This window comes from Alligator mississippiensis, chromosome 5 (assembly GCF_030867095.1).
Source record: "Alligator mississippiensis isolate rAllMis1 chromosome 5, rAllMis1, whole genome shotgun sequence".
Lineage (NCBI taxonomy): Eukaryota > Metazoa > Chordata > Crocodylia > Alligatoridae > Alligator > Alligator mississippiensis.
In genome coordinates this window covers 219,797,638-219,812,668 of record NC_081828.1, presented here as the reverse complement: position 1 = coordinate 219,812,668, position 15,031 = coordinate 219,797,638, and the positions used below count along the sequence as shown (strand labels likewise).

At 49.8% G+C, this 15,031-nt stretch overlaps 1 protein-coding gene across 2 annotated transcripts; it reads left to right on the top strand.

The window, feature by feature from the left end:
- The first annotated feature begins 3,216 nt into the window (after positions 1 to 3,216).
- LOC132250993 (uncharacterized) lies at positions 3,217 to 14,976 on the top strand. Of its 2 annotated transcripts, XM_059729430.1 has the most exons (4): positions 3,217 to 3,305; positions 4,118 to 4,250; positions 5,488 to 5,591; positions 12,003 to 14,976. In XM_059729430.1, the coding sequence occupies exon 4, from the start codon at positions 12,539 to 12,541 to the stop codon at positions 13,499 to 13,501; it is 963 nt and encodes a 320-aa protein (XP_059585413.1). In that variant the 5' UTR covers positions 3,217 to 3,305; positions 4,118 to 4,250; positions 5,488 to 5,591; positions 12,003 to 12,538; the 3' UTR covers positions 13,502 to 14,976. The 2 variants fall into 2 exon arrangements, with proteins under 2 accessions (XP_059585413.1, XP_059585414.1); XM_059729431.1 differs by lacking the exon at positions 3,217 to 3,305 and having other exon boundaries at positions 4,079 to 4,250.
- Positions 14,977 to 15,031: the final 55 nt, after the last annotated feature.

Sequence of the window (15,031 nt, the reverse complement as noted above, 5' to 3'; positions counted from 1 at the left end):
TTGCAGCCCTGGGTGCCTCCCCTCTTCCCTGACAAGCGCCCGGCTTCCGCCACCTCCCGCCAGGCTGGGCAACCCTCTGAGGATGGGCACAGGTGTGACACTGGAAGCCTTTCTGAGTCAACAGGCTTGGAAAAATTTACAAATCCTAGCATGGTGGTTGCTGGACGCATATACAGCCCCGGTCGGCAGCCTGCTCTCCAGCCGGGGTGCAGTGGGGGCTACGATGGGCCGTGTCTCCCATGGGTGGAAAGGGGACTGAGCAGATGGCAGCAGAGGTGGGCACGGGGGTCTCTTGGTGGTGGGGGATGCGGGTCTCCTGGCTATGGTGGGGCCCTGACAGCACTGGGGGCTGCTGGTGCTTTTGCTCCTGGTGACCTGGGGTGTTGGGAGATTGTGGGGGACAGAGCACTGCATTGTGGGATGCTGGAGGACTGAAGATTTGCACAGGGTGACAGGACAAATGGCACATAGCAGCCCCCGCGAGGGGCCCCGTGTCCCCTTCTGCTGAACCGATGCTTGTCGCCTGTCTCTCCCTTGCAGGCCCAGCGCCCATGGCTCCCATGCTGCCCAGGCCGGCAGTGCCACTGGACCCCGAGTACGAGGGCAGCGAGGGCGCGAGGCGGAAGCAGCTGAAGGAGGAGATGCTGGAGGAGCTGGTGGCGGCGTCAACCCGGCGGGCGCGGGCGGCGGAGGAGTGGCGGGCCCGGGTGGAGTTTCACCAGGAGCGCTGCGCTGACCTGGTGAGCCGCGGCATCACCCACGCCCGGCGGGCGGCACGCCGTCAGGAGCGCAAGATCTCGGCCGCCATGCGGGAGGCAGCAGCCGCGGCCCGTGAGGTGATGGAGCTGCTGCGGGAGAACCTGGACTTCGAGCGGGAGATGCAGCGCTCCATGCTGGGGCTCCTGTCCCGCCAGACCGCCTGCATCGAGGCCGCCCTCCAGCGTCCCTTCCCCGGCGCCTGCCACGGGGCCGGGGAGCCCCCCCGGCACACCATGGTGCCTTGATGTAGGGCCCAGCAGGCAGGTTGGCAGCACTTACCCTCCGGGAGTGGAGCAGGGCCATTCCCGCCAGGGCCTTGGGGCTCCTACCCTATCCTGGGGCACAAGCCAGCCCCAGGGGTATGGGGAGGACCCTCCAAATATATAGCCCAGCCCCTGTCTCCCACCCATGCGGTACATGTACAGACTCTCTCTCCCTTCCTCCAGTTTCTTTTGCAGGGCAGGGCGCTCTCCTCTCCTCTCCTGCAGCATTTCATTCATGTAATAAAAGCAATGCCATTCTCTATGCCAACTGTGCCACCCCCCCAGCTTTCTCTGTGTCTCTGCGAACGCAGCTGCTGCCCTCCTCCCCACTCAGGTCGATGGGTCCAGGACATGCCCTGCTGACTGGGGTTGCCGGGAGATGCTGGTTATGGTCAGTCACCCCATGGGGAAGGCAACGGGGTCCCTGATGCCCCTCCTGGGTGCAGGGCATATGTTATTAGGAAATCCCCCTGCCTTATCCCCCTTTATAAGGTCTTGCTCTTGATTCAATATATTGGGTTTAAAGTAACTCATAGCTGGCGGTTCCTCGGTACCCAGAGGTGCATTCCAGCATAACCTGCAGCTGCCCAGCCCAGCACTCAGCAGGCCTTTCCCAGGCTCCACGAGCCCAGAGAGGAGCAGGCTGAGGCCGGTGACAGTCCATGGCAGGGTGGGCTCTGCCCTGGGGGGAAGGACCAGGCACCCACTCATTGCTCAGCTGCATCTGGGCATGGTAACGAGCTGCAGGAACCCAGAGGACCTGCTGCATCCAGGTGAGTTGGTCCCACCTGGCCGGCCGAGCCCAGGTCTGTTGGCTGCGCCGGTGGCCATGGTCTTTGTTGTCTCAGCGACACAAGCCCAGGTCTGCGGCTGCCCCCTGCCAGCTCACACCACTCTGCACCCATGCCACGTCTGCGCCTCATCTTCCTCTGGCCGATCAGTCGCTTGCCGGGCACTGCCCTGTGTCCTTTGCAAGGTCTCCACCACTTGTCATCTGCAGCCCCCATAAAATGCCCTGTCCCACTGGTGTTTGTACAGATGCACCCAGGCTTCTGGGCTTTTCCCAGGCTTCTGGGCTATGCTGGTTGCCCCCCCGCCTTCTGCTCCATGTTTCAGGGTTTTATTTAAGCCTGCCCCAGAGGTGTTGGGTGCCGCTGCAGCTGAGGATAGGGATGAGGACCGGACTTCTGCTGAGACCAATCCTGAAGGGTCCGGGCTGGAGGGACTTGCCCCTTCACTCAGGCTCATCCACATGCTACACTGGGGGCAGGAAGGGATTTCCCCCTGCTCAGACTGGTGCAGACTGGGAGGGTGTGTGTGTGTGTGGGGGGGGGGGAGGGGAGTTGCCTTCCTCTGCAGTGGGGGCATGGCCTGGGCCTGGGGTCTCGAGTGTATGTTACCACCTGCAGCAAGACAACAGAGGCAGCAAACACAGGAGTTTGCAACCAGTTCACTGGGAGCAAGAGGAGGAAGGGGACGAGGAGCCAGGAGCCAAGCAGGCACCAGATCCTGCTCTGGGCAGGTAGTGAGATATTGCTGCCCGGGTGTTTGGCGTGCTGAGTGTTTGGTGGCTGTGTGTGTTTCGGGCAGCTGGGACTGCTGCTGCCTGTGTCTGACACAAGCCTTAACGAGGCGGTGGAGCAAGTCCAGGCCCAGTGGGTAGAAAAGGAGACTCCCCGCAAGCAGGGCAGTTTGCAAGTCAGTTTGCTGCTCCCCTCTTTGAAGGGAGGCCTTTAAGGTAAGCTCCTTCTTTAACAAAGACTAACTAACCTACCTAGTTTTAGTGTAAGTAGGTAAAACTGAGCAGTTAGACCACTACTTTTAACTCGAGTCCTGAGTGAGGGGAGTTTGCAAGGGACTTTGCCAGGGAACAAGTGAAAGGTAAAGAAACATCAGCACTGGGGTACGAGACTGGGGGGCAGCTGCAGCTGCTGTTGGTGCACCGGTGGGAGTAAAGGCTGTTTTGGGGACACCTGCGGGGTGTGGAGGGGAGTTGAGGAGCTGAGTCCGAGTCCAGCTCCTCCAGTCCCCAGCCCGGGCTGACAGAGCCAGCGAGACCTCCGGCTCTGCTGTGCGCTGCTCTGTGCAGCCCTGGCCAGCTCCACGTGCAGCTGCTTTCTCTCCCCCTGACGCTGGCCTCCGGCTTCCTCTTTCTCTTTCCCTTGCCCTCAGCCCAGGAGGGTTTCGGGAGTTGCAGTCCAGATGAAGTCAGCATGGCTCTGTGCACGGCCCCCTGTCCCTCCAGCTGTTACACACGGGACGGTCGCATTGCAGCTGCTTCTGGTGTGTGCTCTGGCAGGGAGCCCTCAGCCCAGCCCCGAGAGCAGGCGGCTGGAAACTGTCTGTTTCCCAGCAGGAAAGCGGAGGGTCTCGGGCTTGTCCTCAGCCCAGCTCCTGACTGCAAAGCACCGCAGTTGCCTGTGTATGGGGCAGGGCTCTGGGTGCTCAAATCCCCCCTGCTCCTCCCTGCTCAGCTGGAAGTGTGACGCTGTGAATCATTAAGACCTGAAGGGCCAGAGCCTGCCCCAGTGACTCGCTGGGTGGACAGGACGTGTCCAAGATGCCTTGACTTCCCTTGGCCTCATGAGCAATCAGTCTTAGGTGGGCAGGTTCCTCGGTGCTGGGTGGGGGCGCAGCTTGGGGCTGCTCTCTGAAGGAGCCAGGATGGGGGTGCTAGTGCCCTGGGGTAGGTGTGCGGGGTTGCACAGGGGGTGCAATAGGCAGTTTGTGCCCCCTGGTGCTGCCAGACTCTCCTGCCCCCCTCCCTGTGCAGAGCAGGGTCCTGGGCAGGGAGGTGCAGCCTGGGTGCTGGGGTCACAAAGGGATCCCTCTCTGGGTGGCTGCGATGGTGTCCCCTTCTCCTGTCCTCTCTCCACCCCTCAGGGCAGTGGCTGTGCCACAGAGCAAGTGCTGGGAGTCCTGAGTGCCCCTGGCATGGGGCAGTGCTGGGGCCAGGCTGGGCTGGGGCTTGTGGCTCCTGCTGCAGCAGAAGAGGCCCAGGCCGGTGTCCAGGATGCTCTGCAGAGCAGCGTCTGGAGCTGTGCCCATGTGTTGGTTGATGGTGGCTTTGCTTTCATCCCTGTTCCTTCCCGCAGGTGAGACCGAGGAGATCACCTGGGCACAGCACCATGGGGGCCACCAATGAGGCTGTGATGGAGATGGTGGGCCTGGGGTGTCCCTTCTGGGTAGGGACGCTGTATGACTGCCGCAGTGACCTCCTCGTCCCAGGTACACATCAAAGGCAGGAGATTTCACTGCGCTGATGCAAATTTCTTTGCAGACAGCACACACTTTCATACCCAGAAAGGCACTCGTTACCTTGCAGGTGTCTCGTGCTCTTTCTCCTGTTGCTCAGACAGTCCAGGGTCTCTCTGGGACATTCAGGGGTGCAGTCTGCTTGTCCAGCTGTCCAACAACCATTTGTGTCCAACCTGGTTTATGTCTTTTGTTCCTTGCATCTTCATTCTTCCTACCATGCCTCTTGCTGCTGCTACTGGCTGTTTGCAGGTTGTTTGCACAACTGCGTTTTAACTGTTGGGTATTTTTCTAGAGCCCCGTGTGCATAAACACTCCCAGACTGGCAGACTCTCCGTACTCCACTTCAATTTCTGAGTATCTTTTTCACGCTGTCCGTGGCAAAGCTCTGCTTTGGCAGAACTTGCAGGTGCTTGGCCAGGGCCTCACGGGAGGGGACACTGGCAGTTTTTATGGTTGCACCTGAGCCAGGCAGGGAGTGCTCCTCAAGGCAAACCAAGTGCCACGTGCAGGGAGGGACTCACCTCCCCCTGGTCAGCATTTGCAGATCCTGACCCCACTGCAGTGAGATGGTACAGTCGGGCATTGCCTGAGGGTCCCACCTGGGGGCTGGGCAGGAGTGCGGGCAGCTGGGCACTGTCTGGATTGTGTCCACTGCGCAATGCTGGAGGCCTCTGTGGGAGGGGGCAGCCAAGCTGGTTGCTGACAGTCACAGCGGTGCCTTGGGGTTGGTCAGAGACATCCAGATCCCTTTAGGGGTTTGGTCCTCCAAGGGCTGGACTGGAGCTGTCCCACAGACCTCCTCTGCCCCTGCAGCAAAGCTCTTCCACAGGGCCCTGGGCTTTGGGACTGCAGAGACTCTGCCCGGCTGGGCCAGGGGCCTGGCATGGAGATACCAGGTGGATCTAGGATCTTGAAAAGAGGGGTACACATGGTGGGGTGCATCCCTTTATGGAACAAGACACACCTTTTTCTCCAGTTAAAAAGAAACAAGAAACTTCACTAATAACACGAATATGTAGGGGCCTGGAGCTGTATTAAAGACTGAAGCAAAAACAAGACAAACAAAAAATCCCCCTTTATTGGAACGTGCTTGAATTTGCTCTGTTTAATATGATATATAAAAACATAAAAAACGAGGACAAAATAATCCGGAGATGTTGTTTCATCAGTCCTGTAGTAATTGGATTTAAATCTGTTTCCTTTTCAGATTCATAAAACAAAATCAGGCCCTCTTGAGCATCTGGACAGAGCTGTTCCAGCCGCCTTTGGAGGGTTCAGGATTGATCGAGAGTGTGGTCGGGGGGTAGAAAGGTAAGAAAGGTTTATTGACTTAACAAAAACACGACTATGCATAGTATACAAAGACAGATAATGACAGACAAAAGCAACTCATGTCGGCGACTTATTGGCAGTCCCCTCTGATGCTTGATGTATGACAAGTTTCTCTTTCTACAAAGCTCACCAAAGTCAGGCGTCCCTGATCAGCGCTGTCTGAGAGGTACTGGGAAGGACCCTGGTATTCAGTCCTTGGGCTCCTCGAGGTCCACGGGCCCACTGATCCAGGTCAACAGCTAATTAGTCCCTTTTACAGAGCTGTATCTTCCTTCTGAATGATTTCCGGATGTGCCAGCCAATTTATAACTTCTGAGCTTTGCTGATAACTTACAGCCATTCACATTCTTTTTACTTCAACTGTCCTTAGACTGACCAATAGCAGTACGAGCCTTGTATTCTTCTGATAAGGTTAATTTTAACTATGCCACAGGGCCCACTATTACTACTTCTAGAAGGCTTTGCTAAATTTACTAGGCCTTATACTACATACAAGGCTTCACTACATCTTAAGCTGTAATTAGGCTCTTAACGACAGCATATAGCTTAATATCTGAACAAATGACAGAAAAACACTTCGTCTAATCTTCGTAGAGCCTTCAGCAAGCACCTTTATCACACGGCCATCATTTTCAGCTGTCACACAAGCCTCCAATGCTTTATTGCCAGCACGTGGAGGGAAGTCATTCACACCTTCCAACAGGCTCCCACCAAGCATTTCATTTGTTGGTTCCTCTCAGCAAAACTCCAGGCAAGCAGATACAAACAGCTCAATACTGCTCTATGACAAAGCAGCGTAAGGCCTCTTCTGGTCTACACCATTGACTGCAGACTTTACCCTCATGGTGCCCCTGGGCCAGCCGAGGGACTGGGAAGTCTTCGGGAGGCATCACCTCGATTGTCTCTCTCAGAAACCCTGAGTCCCCCGGAGTTCCACTCCGATTTCAAATCGCACTCGTCAAAAATTGTCTAAGCCTGCACTTCAGTTACCTCTAAGAGAATACCCTGTGCCTGGCGAGGGTGGAGAAGTTATCAGTCACTGGACACACGCTCCGTTCTCCACCACAGACCTCTTAAACTGGCAAGAAAACACCCCCAGGCTCAGAGATGATCCTGAAGTAGTTCTAAGACGCTTCAAAACCATTTTCATGACTCATAACCCCTCCTGGTCAGATGTCATGCAGCTTCTCGAAAACCTCTTAACTACGGACGAGAAGACTCGAGTACTACGCCATGCTGACCAATTTCTAGCCAATCAGCCCCATAAAAACCACCCCATGCCTAATGGCGTGCCCAGGCAAAATCCAAATTGGAATTACAATCAGGAAAGGGGGCAAAATTCAATACGAATGCTGAAAGACAGCATTTTAGAAGGATTAAAGAAAGCAGGAGATAAAACTACAAACTGGTCCAAAGTGACAGTTACTGTTCAGGGTCCCGAAGAACACCCTTCAGACTATTTTAAAAGACTCTGTAAAGCTATACGTCAGTATGGAAACATGGACCCCGAGACACCTGCCACTTTGCCTGTGTTAAGACTTGTGTTCGTAAGTCAGGCTAGCAAAGATATTAAAAAAAAGCTTCAACATAACATTGAGGGTGTTGAGGGCAAATCCATGGCAGAAATCTTAGCCATTGCTACTAAAACTTCTAATGGAAGAAAAGAAAAAAAGAAGAAAGAAAAACAAAAGGAAGATCAGTCCAACATTCGCATGTTGGCAGCAGTAATACAGCCCACAAATGCCTACAGAACCAATCTGCCCCATGGCCCGAGACCCTTTGTGCCTAGGCCACCGGGCTGTACCTACCAACCGTATGGGCCCAGCATATGTCATTACTGTAGACAGGAAGGACACTGGAAAAGAGAGTGCAAGTTAAGACCAAAAAGATCCCCAAGTGATAACCCTGAAAATCAAAAATTCAAGAACCCTCAGTTCACTATGTAGCAGAAAGCCCCCTTTTCCTCTAATGTAGCAGAAAGCCCCCTTTTCCTCTTGCCTGCATTTGCTCTCCCCTCTTTGGATATGTTTCTCTTTTTCTACCTTTTCTTCCTTCCTCTCTCTTTCACTTTAAGATAAGGAATTGTGTTTTAAAATGTGTATGTGTGCATTTTGTATCTCCCCTTGTAGTTTGGTATTTTTATCTATTTGTGCGCCATGGCATTTGTAGCTTATATTTTATACTCCTCACCTTTCAACTTGCAACTAAATGTGTTTTAGTAAGTTATACATTGTAACATTGTTAACAAAGGCAGGAATCAAATTGCTCTTCCCTGTATCAGGCTGGCCTCTGAAAGAGTGAGTGAATCAGGGATTGAATGTGTAACATGGAAGCAGGCAGCAATTATCACCTGGAAGCTGAACTCAATAGAAGACAGTGTAACAACCGGGAAATCTCTATACCTCACTGATCAAGGGCTAGAAGCCCTGGCCTGTCTTAATCAACACCAGAGACCAACTTTTGGGCTGAATATCTCCAGATCGACCGCTCCCAGAGCCCTATTCTAAATTCATCAATGGACTCCCAAACCTGCACGTACATGCGGACGACCCCTGGGGCTGACAGATGCTGTCCAGTAGCCACTGAGGGGGGGGAAGTCCCTCGAGGGTCAATGACCCCTGGATTGGGCAAACCAGAAAACTGGGGAGTCATCAAAGTCTGCCAGGGACAGATAAAAGGCAGTGAAAAGTGACCCTCAGTGGCACCCTCTTGATCTCCAACTCGACCAGACCTGTCCAGCCAGAAGGACCAGCCGGCGACCCCCTTCTGGAAGATAACACCACGCTGAAAGAAGCCTCAATGACAGACCCCAGCGCTTGTAGGATAGGTATACCTGACTCTGTAGCCTGCTACTGTGTGTGTGTGTATGTGTGTGCATGTGTGCATGTGTGTGTGTGGACCAGCCCCAAGATTTATGATTACAGTGTTTCAATCCGCCTAATAAACTAGAATTTTAAGGATCCCGAGTTGGACATTTGTAGCCAACAACTACTGTTACCCCAGATCTTGCTCAAAACCAATGTGACGACTGACGTGATGAGGGAGATTCTACATGTCACTTTCTGCAACTATCCTCTGTCCAACCTAAAGAAGTCACCCTAAACTGCAGTGCTCAAGATCCCCTAATACCCTTAAAGATAGGAGAACACGTGTACTAGTGCCTGCTAGACACAGGGGCAACTTTTTCCAGTATTTCCAAAGGACATCTTTCACCAAGTGAAAAACAAGTCACAGTTATGGGAATTGAGGGAAAACCCTTCCGTTGCTCATTTTCACAACCCACGAATGTGAAAATTGGCCCCCTCTCAGCAGAACACTCTTTTCTTCTAGCAACTGGCCCTGTTAACCTTCTTGGACGGGATCTTCTTTGCAAACTACAAGCCACCATACAGTGCTCACCTGACGGAATTATTCAAACGTTTCCGTCCTCCCTGGTCCCAATGATAGCCACAGTGCTTGCAGTTACAGAAGTCTCGAGCTTGCAGTCTCTTCCCCTTGTTCTAAAAGAAAGGGTACCCCCAGAGCTTTGGGGCCTCACCTCCAGCTTGGTGGGACTCATAAAATCTACAAATCCTGTCAAAATTCTAATTCGTACCAATCTTGAGCCACCTAAAATACCCCAGTATCCTTTGAAAGCAGAAGCTATTGAGGGACTCAAGCCTTTAATAGAAGATTTTTCTAAACAAGGAATTTTAATTCCCTGTCAGTCCCCCTGTAACACACCTATACTTCCAGTAAAGAAACCCAAGCCTGGTCCAGACGGGAAACCTATGTATCGTCTGGTTCAAGATCTCAGACAAATTAATAAGTATGTCATTCCTCGACACCCGGTCGTTCCTAACCCCAATACTATTTTAACTGCAATACCCCCTGACACTGCTTTTTATACCGTAATAGACCTCTGTTCTGCTTTCTTCAGCATCCCCATCCACCCTGAATCCCAATATCTTTTTGCCTTCACCTGGGGTTCTTCTCAACTGACCTGGACAAGGTTACCCCAAGGATATGTAGAATCTCCCAGCATTTTTTCTCAAATTCTTCACAAAGATTTGCAAGATGTTACTTTTCCTAACTCCTCATCCCTCCTAATATACGTGGATGATTTACTCTTATGCTCTGCCTCATCAGAAGCATGTATTCAAGACACCATCATTTTACTCACTGCACTAGCCACCAAAGGCCACAAGGTGTCACCAAGTAAGCTTCAGTTTTATAAATCCACTGTTAAATACTTGGGCCACATTTTGGAGCCTGGCCAAAGACGCCTGAGTGATGACAAAATCCAAGCTATCCTAAATATTCCCAAGCCTATAACAAAGCGTCAAGTTCGGGGTCTGCTGGGAATGGTGGGGTTCTGTCGCTCCTGGATCCCAGCCTTTGGAGAGTTAACCAAACCACTTATACAGCTTACTACAAAAGAGGCAGAAGAGCCAGTCTTTTGGGATCATGAAGCTGCCCGTAGTTTCAGTAATATAAAATCTGCTTTAACTTCTGCCCCTGCCCTAGGGCTACCAGATTATCGAAAACCTTTCACGCTCTTTGTCCATGAGCGACTAGGAGTAGCCTCTGGGGTACTTACTCAACCCTTAGGCAACACCCAACGCCCAGTAGCTTACTTCTCTGCACAATTAGATCCAGTGGCAAAGGGGGGAGTAGGCTGCCTTCGTGCAGTGGCAGCAGCTGCAATTATAGTCGAGAAAGCCCAGGAATTAGTCCTCGGATATCCCCTTATCCTCAAGGCTCCACATGCAGTTGCCCTACTTCTACTCCAGAAAAATACTCAACATTTTTCTCATCAGAGAATGAACAAGTATGAAACCACACTTTTAATGGCTACAAACCTGGTCATACAGAGATGCAATACCCTGAATCTGGCTACTCTATTACCTCTACCCAGCGACGGGAAACCAGACTCCCACGATTGCCTTCAAGTTGCAGCATTTTCAGACAAACCCAGGATAGAACTTAGTGACTTACCCTTAGACAACCCTGACTTGATTTTTTTTATAGATGGCTCTTCAAAATTAGTAAATGGAGTTAAAAAAATGGGTTATGCAGTAGTAACTCCATTTGAAGTACTTAAAGCTGAACCACTGCCTGGGCAGTTGAGCTCACAGGCAGCTGAACTTACTGCCCTTACACGAGCTTGTCAATTAGCATCGGGCCACTCTATAAATATTCGGACTGATTCTAAGTATGCCTTTGGAATCTGTCACGCCACTGGACAATTGTGGAAACAGAGAGGATTTATGACAGCTTCTGGAACTAAAATATCAAATGCCAAACAAGTCAATGATCTCCTACAAGCTATAATGTTGCCAAAAGCCATAGCTGTAATACATTGCCCAGCCCATACCAAAAAGGGAGGTCAAGTCTCAAAAGGCAATGCCCTGGCCGATGCTGCAGCTCAAACAGCAGCCTTACAACCACTATCCGCCCTAGCCTTCCAAGCTCAAATTCCCCAGTCAAAGGCATATTTGGGAATATTGCTAGAGCCAAAAATGTATGAGTCTGCACCACCTTTAGAACAACAGAGATGGAAAGCGGCAGGAGCCACCTGTGAAAAAGATGGAATATGGCAATTGCCAGATGAAAGGATAGTGTTACCTAAAGCAGCTCTTAGACCCTATCTACAACAACTCCATCAAAGCGAACATTTAGGTTGTAAAAAACTTGCCACTATCACTAACAGGCTGTTCTATGCACCCGGAGTCTACCAGGAAGCAAAAAGGCTTTTAAAACACTGCAGTATATACAAAAAGTTTAATATCAAAGGAGAAAAATCAGGACCCCCTGGGGCCCGCCCCTGGGCTTATACTCCCTTTGAAAGACTACAAATAGATTTTGCTGATATGCCTAAAGACAATGGGTACAAAAACCTCCTAATAATTGTTGACCAACTCACGGGGTGGGTAGAAGCTTTCCCCACCAGAAGAGCTACAGCACAACAAATAATAAAAATACTCCTTAATGAAATTATACCCAGGTTTGGTCCTCCACGTATCATTGAAAGCGATCAAGGATCGCATTTTACTGCTGACATAAACAAAACACTGGCCAGCTGCCTAGGAATAGAATGGAAATTCCATACCCCTTGGCACCCAGAAAGCTCAGGACAAGTAGAGAAAATGAATCAGACCCTGAAACAAAAAATTGGAAAGCTATGTGCTGAGAGCGGGTTAAAATGGACTCAGATTCTCCCACTGGCCCTTATGTCCATCAGAACTACCCCCAGAAAAAACTAAAGCTCAGCCCTTACGAGCTGCTGTTTGGACACCCTGTTCCCCAACATTTCCCCTTACTACCGGCTCACACTTCTTCTCTTTTAGGCGATGAAGGACTCACCTCTTATATTTTATCTCTACAGTCTCAGTTAAAATCTCTCCATAGGTATGCTGCTTTAAGCCAACCCCTCCCTGCCGATGTCCCAGCACATCGCATCCAGCCTGGAGACTGGGTGTATATAAAAACTTGGAAACGGTCTCCCCTTGAACCTAAGTGGTAAGGACCGTATCAAGTCCTCCTCACCTCCCACACCACCGTAAAAGTAGCAGAGAAGGACAACTAGATTCATTATACTCGTACAAAGAAGACAGAAGTTTCACCAGAGCTCAGGATCGGCTCCAACGCGAGCTTCCCTGACCTGGAAAAGGGAAAGCCAGAAGAAGACGACTGCGGACTTCGTGGGAGCACCGCATGCCCACCTGACCGCGACAAGGGTGAGCCAGAAGCAGACGAAAAAATAAAAATAAACACCTCCTGGACCTGCAGCCCGTTAGATAATATAAAACTCAAACTAACCAAGGTCCACTAATGAACTGTCACCCTTTTGGGGTCCTGCCCAGCCCAGAGAGCACCGAACTCCAAGTGCTGCATCCTCTAGACACTTTTGGATCAGCTGAGACCGAGCACTTTGAGACTGTAACATGTCCCAGAAGATCAGTTTTTGGAGCTGCAGGGTTGTGCATACTGTTTGTGCTGATTTTGGTTATAATGTGGTTTTTATAACTATGTTATTTCTAATCTTTCTCTTTGCTGGAGAAATAAGTCTCTCACAGGGGTCGGCTATAGCTGCCAGTTGCTGCAGATGTGCTAATCCTGGTGCCCGAGGTTTTCCTGTCTGGATAAGCGATTCAGTCGAACTCTCTGATATAGATGGGAAGGTCAACATTGCCCGCTGGTATCCTCCCTCACATTGCTGTAGTTCAGCAGAAGTTCGGGTATTTACTTATGGAACAGAATATTGTGTAAAGCCTAGCCACCCAGTTTTCAGACAATTTGCAGAGTCTCCTCAGGCTAAGACTACTCTTAAACCTAATGTTGCCCACATCTCTGATAATAATATGTACCTCCAATACGTTGAGAGAGCCGCTAAAGCAGAAAACCAAAGTGACTGTTGGGTGTGCAGTCATTTTCCTCTCCACACTCTAGGAGGCATTCCTATGACTCCCATCCCCTTGGGCCCCATCGAGTCACTTTTAAACCCCTCTGATAACCAAGCTTGGGACCAAAGTCAGCAGGAGTTCCTTTTAGTAAAGCCTGTTGTTGGAGATTGGTGTTTCTATGTAAACTGCTCAGTATCAAACTGCATTAATTTAGGCACAAGCATATGTCACCACTATTTTACTAGTTCTAGTGGAGGAGACTGGCATAATAATAACACAGCAACTCCTACCTATTACAGCTCTTACAATGATTTCTATAGCAGCAAAAATTTAACCAAGGGCACTAATCCTATCTGCACCCCCATCTCCTCTTTAAATAATACCTTGTGGTATTGTTTGTACACTGATACCTCCCGGGGACAATGCTTCTTCAATGAAACTGCAAATCCTTCCTTTAAATCAAAGGGTGAACGCGGGGTGCTAGGATTAAAAAACGGGGGCTGAATACCTCCTAAGTATTCAAACCTCGCTACTTTAAAAGGACAATACTGGGTCTGTGGCTCCCACGCCTACCATAAAATCCCTGCCAAAAAAAAAGGTTTCTGCTATCCGGCAATGCTAAAACCCTCTACATCCTTCGCCACGCACCTTCCACGGGGCAGGTGGCGAAACAAGAGGGATTTACAAAAAAGCCGTGATATAGTAGATAAATATCAAAAAACTCCGCTTACCAAAGGAGTGTTAGTCGGGTGTTCTTTAGCAGGTATACTCCCAGGAGTAGGCACTGCTTGTCTTAGAAGATTTACACTATGCCTACAAGCTGTGATAAAAATCATGGCTCATGAATTCAGTGAAGGTCACAAGGAACTCTCGAAGGCCGTTGCTGCCTTGGCTGACACCCAAAAAAAACTCTGACAAATGATAATTCAAAACCGCATAGCCCTTGATTTTCTCCTCGCTGCTCAAGGGGGAGCTTGTGCAGTTATCGGACCAGAATGTTGCGTTTGGGTTAACAGTTCTTTTACAATAATACAAACCCACCTCAATGATGCAGCTGTCCATATCCAAAAAGCCGAAGATATAGCAAAAATCCCCAAAGATACATCTCTTAGTTGGCTCACAAATTGGTTGCCTTCCCTTACAGGATGGCTTAGACCGTTTGTATTAAGCTTAATTAACATTGTTATAACTATAATCTGCCTGTTGTGCTGTTTTCAGTATCTATGCTCTCTAGGACAACAGTTTATACAAAGGCAAGTAAAAATATATGGTCAGTTTATACAAATATCCAGGATCAATCATCAAAACCTAACCCCACAAGAAGTTAAATACCTAAAAGTGTGTTCCAAAATTTCCTCTGGAAAATTGGAACAAAGTGGGGATTGTAGTGCGCAGGTTTGTTATTACCCTGAAATAGAATAGTTTTCTGAAAGCGTACTGTTAGGTTTACAATAATTTGGATTATTAAGAAATATTAGCTTTACAGCTGAATACAAGGCATGACCTGTGGCCTAGCAATGCAGCCGACCACAAGGCAGAATGATAGCTAGGCCTTTGCTTGTGTCAAGTAATCATTTTAACTGCACCAAGCATTTTCTGAGTTAAAAAGTGAATCTGTGTCTGTGTGCTAAAAAAAATCAGCTACAGCAAAAAATAAGATAAGACAGAAAAACCATTGTTTTAAGCTTACTGGTTATGTCCTTGAGAAGTATCTTCTACTGTGTAAGGTTTTGCTAACATATTATAATGTTACTGTTACTTAACTTTTAGCTTTTAAAAGTGCTAGTTCAGCTTAATAGAAATATGCTGTTACAAAGATTTGTAGAGCACCGCCCAAGTATTGCTTTTTGTTAACCATATAGTCTTGCCTTGTTGTAAGAAGTATAAAAGATCGCCTCACCCTTGATGGGGGGGGGGCATTTTGCCTTTTGCTGGCTTTATGGTCTTTGCTCGAGCAAATAAACAGCTGTCTTTCTTTACCCGCGTTGTCTGTCAATCAAATTACAGCTAGACAACGGACCTTAGGGAGGTTTC

Coding starts and splice junctions, on each gene's coding strand:
- LOC132250993 (XM_059729430.1), top strand. CDS start 12,539: ATGTCCCAGAAGATCAGTTTTTGGAGCTGCAGGGTTGTGCATACTGTT.